General features: G+C 39.2%; 1 protein-coding gene across 2 annotated transcripts in view; it reads left to right on the top strand.

Moving 5' to 3' along the window:
• The window catches only part of ST6GALNAC3 (ST6 N-acetylgalactosaminide alpha-2,6-sialyltransferase 3), a gene marked incomplete at its 5' end in the record, with an annotated part of 300,668 nt that overhangs the window by 90,724 nt on the left and 196,267 nt on the right, over positions 1–13,677 (top strand). Inside the window, one exon of one of the 2 annotated variants that reach the window (XM_081085316.1) lies at positions 7,237–8,029. In XM_081085316.1, the coding sequence (XP_080941442.1) occupies positions 7,288–7,650 (363 nt within the window). In that variant the 3' untranslated portion in view covers positions 7,651–8,029. Of the gene's footprint in view, positions 1–7,236; positions 8,030–13,677 lie in introns of those variants that run through there. The other variant, XM_081085315.1, reaches the window with a different exon arrangement.

The following is a 13,677-nucleotide window of genomic DNA, read 5'->3' as shown; positions in this document are numbered from 1 at the left end:
TTTGCTTCCAGGATATAGAATTAACAGGTTCGGTTAAATTTTAGCTGAGTTTTTGGCGACCTTTTCTAATCCTAGCTGTTTCATAATTTAATGTCTTGACCTTCGTTTTCCATAAAGCCACCTCAGTGATAAATGCAGAGATTTAATAACTACCACTAGTTGACAGGTGACCTTTCGTACATGGCCATTTCTCTTTGCTGGGAGAACCACATTGTTTTGCAAGTTTTAATTCACAGATTTTAATTATCTGTTCTATTGTCTATAAGCTTATTCACGGAGTAAAAAGTAAAGGTTAAATATTTCATTCTTACTGATTAAAATGTAAAGTGCTTGGCAGTTGTCCCAATATATCATTCAAAAAGGATGAGGCCATTTGTCAAGTTCTTACCCACAGAAGATAGGAGAGGAATTTTCCAGAGTGGTGGGTAAGGAGCAGGATGATAAAGTAGATAGGAGAGTGAGCTATCTCATCAACTGGATAAGGGTAACCGTGTGTGTGTGTGTGTGTGTGTGTGTGTGTGTGTGTGGTCACATGTGTGTATTTGTGGATATCTGTGTGTGTAGTAAATTTAATGCTGAGAAACAAAAGGATTCTTTAACTATATGTATATGAATTTGAAAAGTGACTGTGACTCAACAAAAGCTAAAACTTGCCAATCAGAGTAAATAATCTTAGTTTACTAGTAGGTCATCCTTTCTTTTTCTAAATAAGGCAAGGATCAGTTGGGCATGTCATGATAAATTGGTTTCTAGGGTGTACATAAATAATACTTAAACACAAAAGTAAAGCTGACTATTAAAATGTGGCAAACTCTTAAAAAGCAATAAGAATAGACACATCTTTCTCATTCCCACCCCCATAGTTATCACATTCTTCAGCATTTTTGCAAACAGAATTCATTTTGTGCCAAATAATCATACTTATAATAAAAATAAAAGTCAGCATAACTGTAAAATGACCTATGTTATGAGCATAGTATCCCAGTTGGCTAGTACCCTAGAGTTTTCAGAAGTACAAAGGGGAGAACAATCCTTGAGTTACAGAATGACTTGGCAGTTTTGAGCTAACTTTCATTCCCAAGGACTTGAAAACAGCTATTGTGGGTGTTTCTAAGGTGAATTTATGTCAAGGAGGTTTTCATGAAGGGAGGAGACCAGCTTATTGAAACATCATCTGCCAGAGTCTTATTTTTCTTTTTTTTCAGACATGGACTGTAACCATTTAATGCTTCAGAAAGACACACAACTCACTGCTGTTGTGAAAAAAAAATTGAAAAGCACATTGAGTAAGATTTGAAGGACCATTTTAAAGCTAATAATACTAGTCATGATTAATTTATGTTAGACTGAAATTTCAGCCATATTAAAAATTGAAAATATTATGAAGAAAAAATATATATAATTTCTTTTACCATGATAATGACATTGCCAGGGAGGACAGGTAAATTCCACTCACATGTATGCCTAACATTCCTGAGGAGGCTTTCATCAATGTTAATTTTTTTTTTCTTTTTTGGTGAAGTTTTTGGCTACCACTATGTTTAAAATATTAATTTATAATTTAATACAAATAATTTTAATATAATACATGGTGAGATTTGAGGTGTTTACTTCTATGTATATTGGGAATAGTGCAAAATGATTCTATATAATAAAGAAGTAATAGGCAAATTGACCATCACACCCTCGCACAAGATGGCTGCCCCCATGTGGGCACAAGATGGATGCCACAAGATGGCCGGCAGGGGAGGGCAGTTAGGAGGAACCAGGCAGGCAGGGGAGGGCAGTTGGGGGTGATTGGGATGGCAGGGAAGCAGTTAGGCATCGATCAGGCTGGCAGGGGAGTGGTTAGGGCATGATCAGGCTGCAGGCAGAAGCAGTTAGGGGCAATCAGGCAGGCAGGCAGGTGAGTGGTTGGAAGCCAGCAGTCCTGGATTGCAAGAGGGATATCCAACTGCCAGTTTAGGCCCGATCCTGGGATCGGGCCTAAACTGGCAGTCAGACACCCCCCTCGGGTGAAGGCTGGGCTGAGGGACACCATCCTCCCAGTGCACGAATTTTGTGCACTTGGCCTCTAGTAATAAATATTTCTTTATTCTCTCTCACTTCTTAATAGTGATGTGAATGTGTATCATCAAAGGTAAACTGCTCCTTTTTAACATGAATGGTATCTACTATCCACTGGACATTGTGTTTGTGTCCATTTCCTCAACCCTATAGTGGGAAACAAAACAAAGTTTTGAAGAATTTATTATGAGAATTGAGTGGAATAATGTGAAAAAGTGCTAGATAGGATGACTGGCTCATATTAAGTGCTCAATCATCCTATCTAATAAAAGACAAAAAGGGTAATTGACCGTACCTTCGCTATGCTTCCCATTGGCTAATCAGGGTGATATGCAAATTAACTGCCAACCAAGATGGCAGCCGGCAGCCACGCAGCTGAAGCGAGCAGGAGGCTTGCTTGCTCCAGTGATGAAAGAAGCCAAGATTCCCCACCTGCCACAGCCTGGCTCTAAGCTCCGAAAGCAACAAAGTTTAAATTATAGAAGCTAAACAAACCCGGATACCTACTTTCAGCCGGCGGTGGCCATGGAGCTGGAGCTGGCTCTCAGCTCCAGTGACAGCAACAAAGTTTCAATTATAGAAGCTAAACAAACCCAAGATACCTGCTTTCAGCAGGCCATGGCCTCAGAGCTGGAGCCGGCTCTCAGCTCCAGTGACAGCAACGAAGTTTCAATTATAGAAGGTAAATAAATCCCAGAATAAAAAAAAAAAAAGGAGAGGCTGGGAGCTTCAGTCACTGGCCAGCCTGAAAACGGCCCTCAGCCCCTCACCCAGGCTGGACAGGCACCCCAGTGGGGACCCCCACCCTGAAGGGGGTGTGGCCAGCCTGAAAACAGCCATCTGCCCCTCACCCAGGCTGGCCAGGTACCCAAGTGGGACCCCCACCCTGATCCGGGACACCCTTCAGGGCAAACTAGCCAGCCCCCACCCGTCCACCAGGCCTCTATCCTATATAGTAAAAGGGTAATATGCAAACTGACCCTAACAACAGAAAGACTGGGAATGACTGGTCACTATGACATACATTGACCAGCAGGGGGCAGACGCTCAATGCAGGAGCTGCCCTCTGGTGGTCAGTGAGCTCCCACATGGGGAAGCTCTGCTCAGCCACAAGCCAGGCTAATGGCTGCCAGTGGTGGTGGGAGCCTCTCCTGCATCCTCAGCAGTGCTAAGGATGTCTGACTGCAGCTTAGGTCTTCTCCCCGCTGGCAAGTGGACATCCCCCGAGGGCTGCCAGGCTTCCAGAGGGATGTCTGATTGCCAGCTTAGGCCCAATCCCCCGGGGAGCAGGCCTAAGCCAGCAGGTGGTCATCCCCCGAGGCGTCCTAGACTGCGAGAGGGCACAGGCCAGGCTGAGGGACCCCCCCCCCACCCCCCAAGTGCACAAATTTTTGTGCACCAGGCCTCTAGTGTTTATATAAATGAATATCATACCCTATACTTATACATCTTTATCTAACTGTTGCTTCCCTTCCTCTCTCTTCCATGCTCTACCTGTGCTACAGACAGAAATTAAATTTTTATTTTTTGTAAGGAAGGAAATGTCAAGATTCATTTTAGTAGAGGAAAAAAACCTTGATTTTCAAGGCAATCTCTTCCGCCTTTGAATAAGTATATGAACTGAATCTTAGTTGATCATATACTGAGGTTAATCTCACACTGATTAGGAATTTAAAATTATGTTACCCTTCACTTTGCACAAATTAGATACTAAGTAAAAAATTACTTAGTTTTTTAATAGATGTCATCAAAATCTTAATTTTCTCCAAGCTGAGTGTTTATAACCAGATATGTAAGCAAGACCTAGTATTCTTTTGCAGAGAGAGAAAATACCCAAGTCAAATATAGGGATATTATTATAAAAATCAATATCTTAGATTTCAAATAATAGGAATTTTTTTTACATTTGTGGTCTTTCTTTCCGCAGGGACACTGTAGCTCATACAGACTTGGCTGTATATTTGTAGGGTTCTCAGTGTATAGACACAGCCCAAGCCTAACCAAAGTATTTGGCTTGATGATATTTTGAGTGTACAAGAGAAAAAGATAAAGAGGTCAAGTTGTTTGTAATGAAAAAACAACAACAACAACACATGCATAGAAATAGGGACAAATCAACAGAAAAAGAGAATTCAGAATAAAGAGAGGACTTGATAAAGTAGAACCAGACAATTCTTTCCAATGGTCTCAGAAAACCTAGAAAGAAACTGATTGCTGAGGTAGAAACTGAGCAAGTGGAGGCATATGCAATAAATTTTCAAACAAGTACCCCAAATCAAATAATATAAATGAGCTCAAGAAACAGCAGTGCATTTTAACAAAGAAAGTTGAGATCACAAGATGCAGGGATAAAGCCAATAAAAGGACCTCGGATAACCAGATAAGAACAGCTCTTGGATCAAACTGTCCATTTGTGACTAGGTATTTCTTTCTTTTTATTATAGCTTACTGTAGTTTGAAGGTGCCTTCAAAGGTAAAAATGAGTCCTTTGGGCCATAGCAAGCAAGCTCTTTGTGTTACCTGAAGCTTCTATTATGATGAAGAATGTTTCACTCATCTCACCCTGCACTCCTATCATACTGTAAGGATGGTTCTTGCAACCAAGTGGTAAATAGAGCAGTCACCGTGTGCACACATGTTTTCTGGTACCTCATTCAGAAAGTCAGACAGCTAGGCAGGACTGTGACTAAGCAGAAGGGCCATGTGACAATGCCCTCCTAAGACTCTGGCCATGGTGACAATACAGCCAAATGATTAGGATGAAAGAAAGAGGCAATTTAAAAATGATCATCTATCCCTAAAGGCATTGCATTCATAGCACTCTGCCCAATTACATATTTGTTACTTAAATAAGAGGCTGTTGTTCCCATTGTTTGCCCTCAAGTTGCTAGTCAGCTGGTGACCTCATAATCTGCACAGCTGCAGCATCCCGATATGTTGTCATGAAACAGATTGTGATGCCTTAATTGATCACTTTCAGGGGTTACGACTGTCAAGTGAAACCAGTATGTTGATTCTTATTAGTTAAATTAAGCCTTGTTACAGCAGAACCAGCTAATTCGCTTTTGTGACTGGGAAATCCAATGCAAATTGCTGCATTTTGTAGATTAGAACATGTCTAAGGCATTTTCTTTATATCTTCCTTTTTCCTTTATGATATTTTTTTTAATTGTGGAGTCCACACCCCCCAAAATGCTTTTATTATACAGTGAAGCAACCTCTTGGAGCAAAAAATTGAATATAACTTCCCCGCACCATATGCATCTTGGTGATAAGTTGGAGTGTGCCATATGACACACTCGATTTAAATCAGGCATTGATTTGCATGACTCTGAGTGGCGTTGGAGAACTGAGCTAAGTGTTCTTTATCACCCCAAAAGATTTTAGGCTCCTAGATGCTTGATGACGAGCCTTAGATCAATGCCTGATCCTAAGAGACACCTTCTCGTGTCTCCATTTGGCCATTGGTGAAGTCTTCACTAAGGCACCAATCTTCAGAACCTCATTTTAAAGTGCACTAATATGCTCATCTACCTTGAAGGGACCTATTCTAACCTAGTGCCTGGACTACCTGCTGTCACCTTAGTTCAGAAATCTAACTGTAGCAGGAGTTATGGGCAGTCCCTTTGTTAGCAGTTTTAAGATACCGCATAAATGAACCTTTGTGGGCTCTACAAGTCAAGTTTCTTCAAAATTCTTAATTTTGACCTCTCAAATAAGTAGATGCCTTTGTCTCCCTAGTATATTTTATAGGTCTACAATGAAAACTAAATCAAAGAAGTAAAGTTAAATTAATATATAACTGTTAGCATTCAAAATCCAATGGGAAGCACAAGTATGTTCATCAAAGCAATGTTTTTTTATAATAGAAAAAAAATCAGATAATAACTGAATGCCCAGCAGTAGGCAAGCAGGTACATTGTGGTATACCATATAATGGAATATTGCGTATGCATTAAAAATGTCTCTAAGGACTATTTATTGACATGGAAAGGCTTAGTGATATGAAATCAAATAAAAAACCAAGGTTACCAAATTGTATGAATGGTATTTCTCAACCTTCCTACAATAATATATCTAGAAGGAGAAAAATACAAGAAAATATTGTAGCAATTGTTGAACTGAAGAAATATGAAGATCTTTCATCCTTTTATCAATTCTTTTATTTTTTATTTTTCAACTTTTTCATAGCAAGTTCATATTACCCCCCCCACAAAAAAAATATCCCTATAGCCATCCCTATTCATTCAGATTATTCATCACATATCATTTTTCTCCTAAGGCCTTTACTGATCACTCTACCAACACACACACACACACACACACACACACACACACACACATGCAGTAACCCCTGTCCTTGCTTTAATTTTCTTTACTTAGCACTTATCTCAATCTAGCTTATTTGAAGTCCTGAAAGCTGGTGCTTAACCTCTATGAGTCCCTGTTACCTCATTGGTTAGGAAAAGGGAGGGTGGTTGTTAGAGTAGCCCTAGAGATTGTCTCTGGACAGTCTGAGATCTCTGAGTTCATAAAAGAAGCCTTTCCTTACGCATCCAGAATAAAGGTAAACCCAAAAGCCAGCCAACACAGGGATGCAAAGGAAGTTTTTAAGGATCTCTGTAATATTTTTGATAACCTGAGACTTGACTTAAGCAGTTTTCTGAAAATCTTTTTCAGAACCTTGTATTTGCTGAATTTTTCATATTTTCATCAACTTCTATATAACCATTCATGCACATAAGTAAAAGATAGAATTGATGCCTGGATAGCTCCCTTTGCCTTCTTTTTAGCCATCATCCTTATTAAAGAATCAGATCTTTTTATATTTCCTTATTTCATTTGAAATTAACAGTTCTGAATGAAAAGTCACCATTTAGAGCAGAAAACACATGATAATTTGTCCATTTAACTTTAAACCAATATGAGGGGATAGAAATTAAAATTATTACTTAACAATTTGTATTCCCTTTTTAAATGAAAGGATGGCCCTAGTTTGATATCCTGGGGCGCTCAGTATAGTACTGGTATGTATATGTCAGAGATATTCCTACATTCAGCAGGTATACATATCTGAATTTTCTGTTTTCCCAGAGAAATTTGTTTGGATAGGTGGGCCTTACTAATTTATATTTCTTCCCTCATCTTGTTTCTCTTCATGTTTTTCAGCCTTTGCAGCTGGACTGCGACCTTTGTGCCATCGTGTCCAACTCAGGTCAGATGGTCGGCCAGAAGGTGGGGAATGAGATAGACCAGGCCTCCTGCATTTGGAGAATGAACAACGCCCCCACCAAGGGTTACGAAGAAGACGTTGGCCGCATGACAATGATTCGAGTTGTATCCCATACCAGCGTTCCTCTTTTGCTAAAAAGCCCTGATTATTTTTTCAAGGAGGCAAACACCACTATATATGTGATTTGGGGCCCTTTCCGCAATATGAGGAAAGATGGCAATGGCATCGTTTACAACATGTTGAAAAAGACTGTTGATATCTATCCAAGTGCCCAAATTTATGTCACCACAGAGAAGCGCATGAGTTACTGTGATGGAGTTTTTAAGAAGGAAACTGGGAAAGACAGGTGAGTCCTCTGAGAAGCAGCCTTATTGTCCTTTGTGTTGAATCTTTGCTGAGTCCTTTGTCAGCTATCAAATGAATGGAGAGATTTTTCAAACTGACTGTTATGTGCTTTTGACTATTATGATTACTTGATGAGCCAGCAACTTGGTCCCATTAATTCCACCTACACTACCTTCTGTTCTCTCCAATTTGATTGGCTTAAGGCTCCAAAAATGCTGGATGCTTTCCCAGGATATCTTTCGATTTGTTCTTATTTAGCTCAATTTGCTATTGATTAAATTGGATTTTAGCCAAAAGTTCCTTAACATTTCAAAACAGAAATGTTAAGGAACTTTAGGACCTAAACTCCTTTGCAAGCAATGGCAAAAATTTACCTGAGACCACAAAAAGAAAAAAACAGGCTATTGATTCTCTAATAAGGCACACCATCACTTGGTATCTAACATGTTAAGCCGAATATCAGATTGAAATTATGCATTACTTAAAATCATTAACAGTGAATTTTTGAAGAAAAATAAGGTATAGAAACTACTCACTCAAGTTTTTAAATATCTATTTGCACTTTTCATTGCATCCATTTTTCTGCAGCATTCTATAAACCAGCCTTCCACTTCTTTTTTTTTTTTTTTGAGGCCTGCTCGCCTCATTTTTTCCCTACTCCTTACTTCTTCTGTTTTCTCTATTTCCTCTTCATACCCCTCATCTCCCACATAACTCTATTGCCTGCGTTTTTTTTTTTTTCTCTCTTTAAAAGGGTAGCAAGTATATAGGAGAGAAGTGGAATTCTAAATCAATAGCTCTTAGTTCATATATGTAGTTCTAGTAAAGTACTACTGAAAGAAAATACTGAAAGTAATTGCTAAGGTTTTAAATTACCATGAATTTTGCTTATTCATGCAATACCATGGATAAATTGACCATTGGTTATAATTCCAATAGTAACATTTTGATTCCTCAAAATCTGTATTATCAACATAACCTTATATTGGGGTATATCTTATAGGGCAAAAGTTTCTGATGTCTATGGCTATAATTTCAATGTTGATAATTATTTTAAAACTAGAGTCCCAATGCATGAAATTTGTGCACTCGGGGGGTGGGGGTGGGGGTCCCTCAGCCCAGCCTGTGACCTTTCACAGTCTGGGAGCCCTCGGGGGGGGATGTCTGACTGATGGCTTAAGCCTGTTCCCTGTGGAGGGTGGGCCTAAGCCAGCAGTCGGACACCCTTAGTGCTGCCACTGTGGCGGGAGCCATCAGCTGAGAGCCTGGCTTCTAGATGAGTGTCACTTCCTCTGTGGGAGTGCACTGACCACCAGGTGGCAGCTCCTGCATTGAGTGACTGCCTCCTGGTGGTCAGTGTGTGTCATAGTGGCCAGTCGTTTCGCAGTTTGGTTGATTTGCATATTAGCCTTTTATTATATAGGATCTTATCTCCTATTTAGTGTTTCTACTTCTGAGCACTAAAAATGAACAGCTTCTAATGAAATTTAAGACAGAAATAGCCGTAATACTGTCCCCTTATACTGTTAGACGTACCAAGAAGAATCTCAATGGTTAGATTTGAATTAGTATAGCATAAGCTATTGAAGGAGACGGGCAGTAGAGATAAGAAGAGTAAGTAATCTCACATGTAGGACCATTTCACATAAATATGACCATTCTTAAGGGGCTTTGGAAATATTTGGTCTCCACTACCCCAGAACAATGCAATTAATTAGAGGTCTTTGGTTGTTGATTAGTCAGTCACAATTAGCACTTGGGGTATCCCCCGTTATAATATAAGCCCTCGAACCATTTTGGAGTATCAGAGAAGAACTTAGTAAGCCATATGTTTCCATGTGTTTATATCACATTTCCTTTTGCTGTGAGCTTTCCATGAGACAGCACTGCCACAAATGTGTGGATTGTATAACGAGAACTGTGGGAGTATAGCTTTGGGAAATGCATTTTCCTACTGCCTGTGATGAGGGGAGCTGTTTGTATAGTGGGGGAAAACTCATCTGGTAAAATTAATTTGCAGGTATCATTCAGTTGGTAGAGTTATCAAAATAAATGTAGGGGTAGTAGCCCAAATAATTTTTTGATGCTTTCTTGCTGTTTTCTTCATCAAGTCTAATCCTGTCTTGTTGCTTCACCAAATACTACAATCAGACCAAAGAAGACAACTATGCTAGTGGCTTAGAAATGAGCAGAATACATGGTTTAGGTAAAATCTGTTTGACAAAAGTTGACCAAAATGACCTCAAAAGCTGCTATCTCCACTCTAATTTAAATCTATATCCTAATTATAGTAGTTTGGATTTTATTGTATAAGTATTTCCCATAGTAACCTGATGCTCATTGACAAATGTCAAACGAGTATTTTTAACCTTTTAATGAAAGAAAATGTCATATTTATAGAGACACTAATGGTGTAATGAATCTCTGTATACCCACCACACAGATTGGATAACTATTAATTCATGGCCAACCTTGTTTCATCTATACCAGTGCTCACTTTTCCCCTCTCCAATGATTATTTTGAAGCAAACGTCAGACATCATATTATTTCACTTATAAAATTTCAGCATGTATCACTAAAAGATTAAGATTCTTAAAAATAAACACAATGTCATTGTCCTACATAAGAATCAACCATACTTCCTTAATAATGTTATATATTTAGTCTGTTTTCAAACTTCTCCAATAATCTCATTAATATTTAATTTGAATAGTTAATTTAAATTAGGATTAACATTAAAGTCCATACATTCTTCAAATCAGGAGTGCATAAGGTCTGTACATTGCAATTAATTATGTCACCTATATTTCTCTTAATCTAGAATTTCTCACCCTCTCTCTTGCTCTATTATTAAAACAAACAAACAAATAAACAAACAAAAAACACTCACACACACACACACACACACACACACACAAAAGTTCATTTGTTCTACAGAATTTTCTCAATCTAGGTTTTGCTGATTGTAACCAGGATATTTTCTTTATGTTGATATTTCTATACTGAAGTTTTATTAGCTTCAAGTTTGTTTTCCAAGACCATTGGATCATTGGGTAATACTTCTATCAGGAGGAATACTGTCCGGGTTTCTCTTTTTATGTTAGTTGTCTTTAATGATCATTGCCTAGGTCCAATAATTCATTGGAGGTTGCAAAATAGTGCTATTTCATAACTTCTTTTTCCTTTATTTGCTGATATGTTTTATAAAGAGAAACTTGCCTTCATTAGCCATTTGGTTACCAAGAGAGAGATGGCACCAATCCTTTTTCTTTATCAATTTTAAGATATTGCTTCCCTAACATCATTCAAAAGTGACCAGTAAGTTTATTATTACTAATATTTACATATTGACTTATATACTGAGTGGCCAGATTATGACCACCTGACATTTGTAGGCAAATTAGCTATAATTTCGCACTGAAGTTGCTAGAGGGCCAGACCATTATAAATAGGGAAGCAGGTTGTTTACCACAACAGAAGTGACCATTCTTAAGGGGCTTTGGAAATATTTGGTCTCCACTACCCCAGAACAATGCAATATGGGTAAACAACACAACTTAACAGTCTTTGAACGTGGGATATATATATATATATATATATATATATATATATATATATATATATATATCCCGGTGCACAAAAATTTGTGCACTCGGGGGCGGGGGTCCCTCAGCCTGGCCTGTGCCCTCTCGCAGTCTGGGACCCCTCGGAGGATGACCACTTTCTGGCTTAGTTCTGCTCCCTGGGGGGATTGGGCCTAAGATGGCAATCAAACATCCCTCTGGTAGCCTGGCAGCCCTTCAGGGATGTCCACTTGCCAGCGGGGAGCAGACCTAAGCTGCAATCGGACATCCTTAGCACTGCTGAGGAGGCAGGAGACGCTCCCACCACCACCGCTGTACTGGCAGCCATCAGCCTTGCTTGTGGCTGAGCAGAGCTCCCCCATGTGAGAGCGCACTGACCACCAGAGGGCAGCTCCTGCATTGAGCGTCTGCCCTCTGGTGGTCTGTGTGTGTCATAGTGACCAGTCATTCCCAGTCTTTCTGCTGTTAGGGTCAGTTTGCATATTACCCTTTTACTATATAGGATAGAGGCCTGGTGCACAGGTGGGGGCCGGCTGGTTTGCCCTGAAGGGTGTCCCGGATCACGGTGGGGATCCTGCTTGGGTGCCTGACCAGCCTGGGTGAGGGGCTGATGGCTGTTTGCAGCTGGTCACACCCCCTTCATGGTGGGGGTCCCCACTGGGGTCCCTGGCCAGCCTGGATGTGGGGCTGAGGGCTGTTTTCAGGCTGTCGGGCGACTGAAGCTCCCAGCCTCTCCTTTTTCTTTTTCTTTTTATTCTGGGATTTATTTATCTTCTATATCTGTCACTGGAGCTGAGAGCCGGCTCCAGCTCTGAGGCCCGGCTGGCTGAAAGCAGGTATCTGGGTTTTGTGTAGCTTCTATAATTGAAACATTGTTGCTTTTGGAGCTGTTGCTTCAGGAGCTCAGAGCCGGGCCGTGGCAGGTGGGAACCTTGGCTTCCTCCTTTACTGGAGCAAGCAAGCCTCCTGCTTGCTTCAGCTGTGTGGCTGCCAGCCACCCTCTTGGTTGGTAGTTAATTTGCACATTGCCCTGATTAGCCAATGGGAAGCGTAGCGGAGGTACATTAATTACCCTATTTGTCTATTATTAGATAGGATATATATATATATATATATATATATATATATATATATATTAACATATGACACTATTATATATATATACATATGTATGTATATATATATATATATATATATATATATATATATATATTAACAGCCATGTTCTAAGGCTGTTAAATCACATTGTTTACCCATATCTTCAGAAAAAGATCACTTCTACTGCCATGGTAAACAACCTGCTTCCCTATTTATAATGGTCTGTCCCTCTAGCAACTTCAGCGCGAAATATAGCTAATTTGCCTACAAACGTCAGGTGGTCATAATAATCTGGCTACTCAGTGTATACTTAAACATATTTGAAATATTTCAGTTCAATAAAATTATATCCTTATGTTCAAATTATCCTATTTTGGGTTGTGGGAATCTCTTCAATTGGCTTTTGAGTCCGTTTGACATGTCTTTAGTGGTCTGGATGGCTTCTTTGCTTCCTGGTATTATGCTTCACGTTCTTTTTGTATATGTCCTGGTAAAAACCTGGATTCAGATACTTCTCATTTTAGTATTGAAGAGAGCATAGTTTTGGTGCTACAGGTGCTTGGCACTGGGTTGCTCTTTGTTTCTTGGTATTTTCATTGGACAGAGCTAATTTGTAAACCACATATGTTGTATATATCATTTGAAGATAAAATCATTATGAGTTCAAACTGAAACTTTCTATTCAAATCAGAGCTACCAGCTTTTATTTTATCCCGTGAATCTTGGATCTATTTTTTTCTGCCATGTTGACAATCATAGGTCTTAGAGACACCAATGTAAATGCTCATCTGCTTTATCCCACAACACACCTACAACAATCTTAGAGTAAGAATAACAGCACAACCAGCAATATTATTACAGTAAGCACTTTTAGATTATTTTGCATCAAAGAAGGCATTTTAATGGCAGGCATTCATGTGGGTTCATGCTCACAAACTGTGTGTTTGGTTATGTCCTAACAAAAATTATAAATGTTTTTCTCCTAAGTACATAAGGGTAAGTGGTACACATAATTGCAGGCTTGAGGAAGTCAGGAAACAGGGATGTCCCTTTAATTTAACATTAAATTAACAAAATAGTTGTAAAGCTATTTTGATTTGCCTGTGCTTATTGAAACTCTTTAGTAAGTGCTCCTTTTCTCATCAAGTTTTTAATGGAGAGATTATGTCACCATTACAATGCATAATTTATAGAATTTTTAAAAATTGTGTCCTTACTAGTTAAAGTGATTCATGATAGGTAAATGATTAAATGGAGTTTCTCAAAGAAAAAATTGCCTCTAAGCTAGCTTCTTCAACTTGTCAAGTCCTTTCTAAAAAAATAAGCTACTCCCTCATTTATGGGGGGGT

The sequence above is a fragment of the Myotis nattereri genome (genome assembly GCF_964212035.1).
Source record: "Myotis nattereri genome assembly, chromosome: 3".
Lineage (NCBI taxonomy): Eukaryota > Metazoa > Chordata > Mammalia > Chiroptera > Vespertilionidae > Myotis > Myotis nattereri.
Note: the sequence above shows the minus strand (reverse complement) of the source record. Positions and strands in the feature narration are given on the sequence as shown.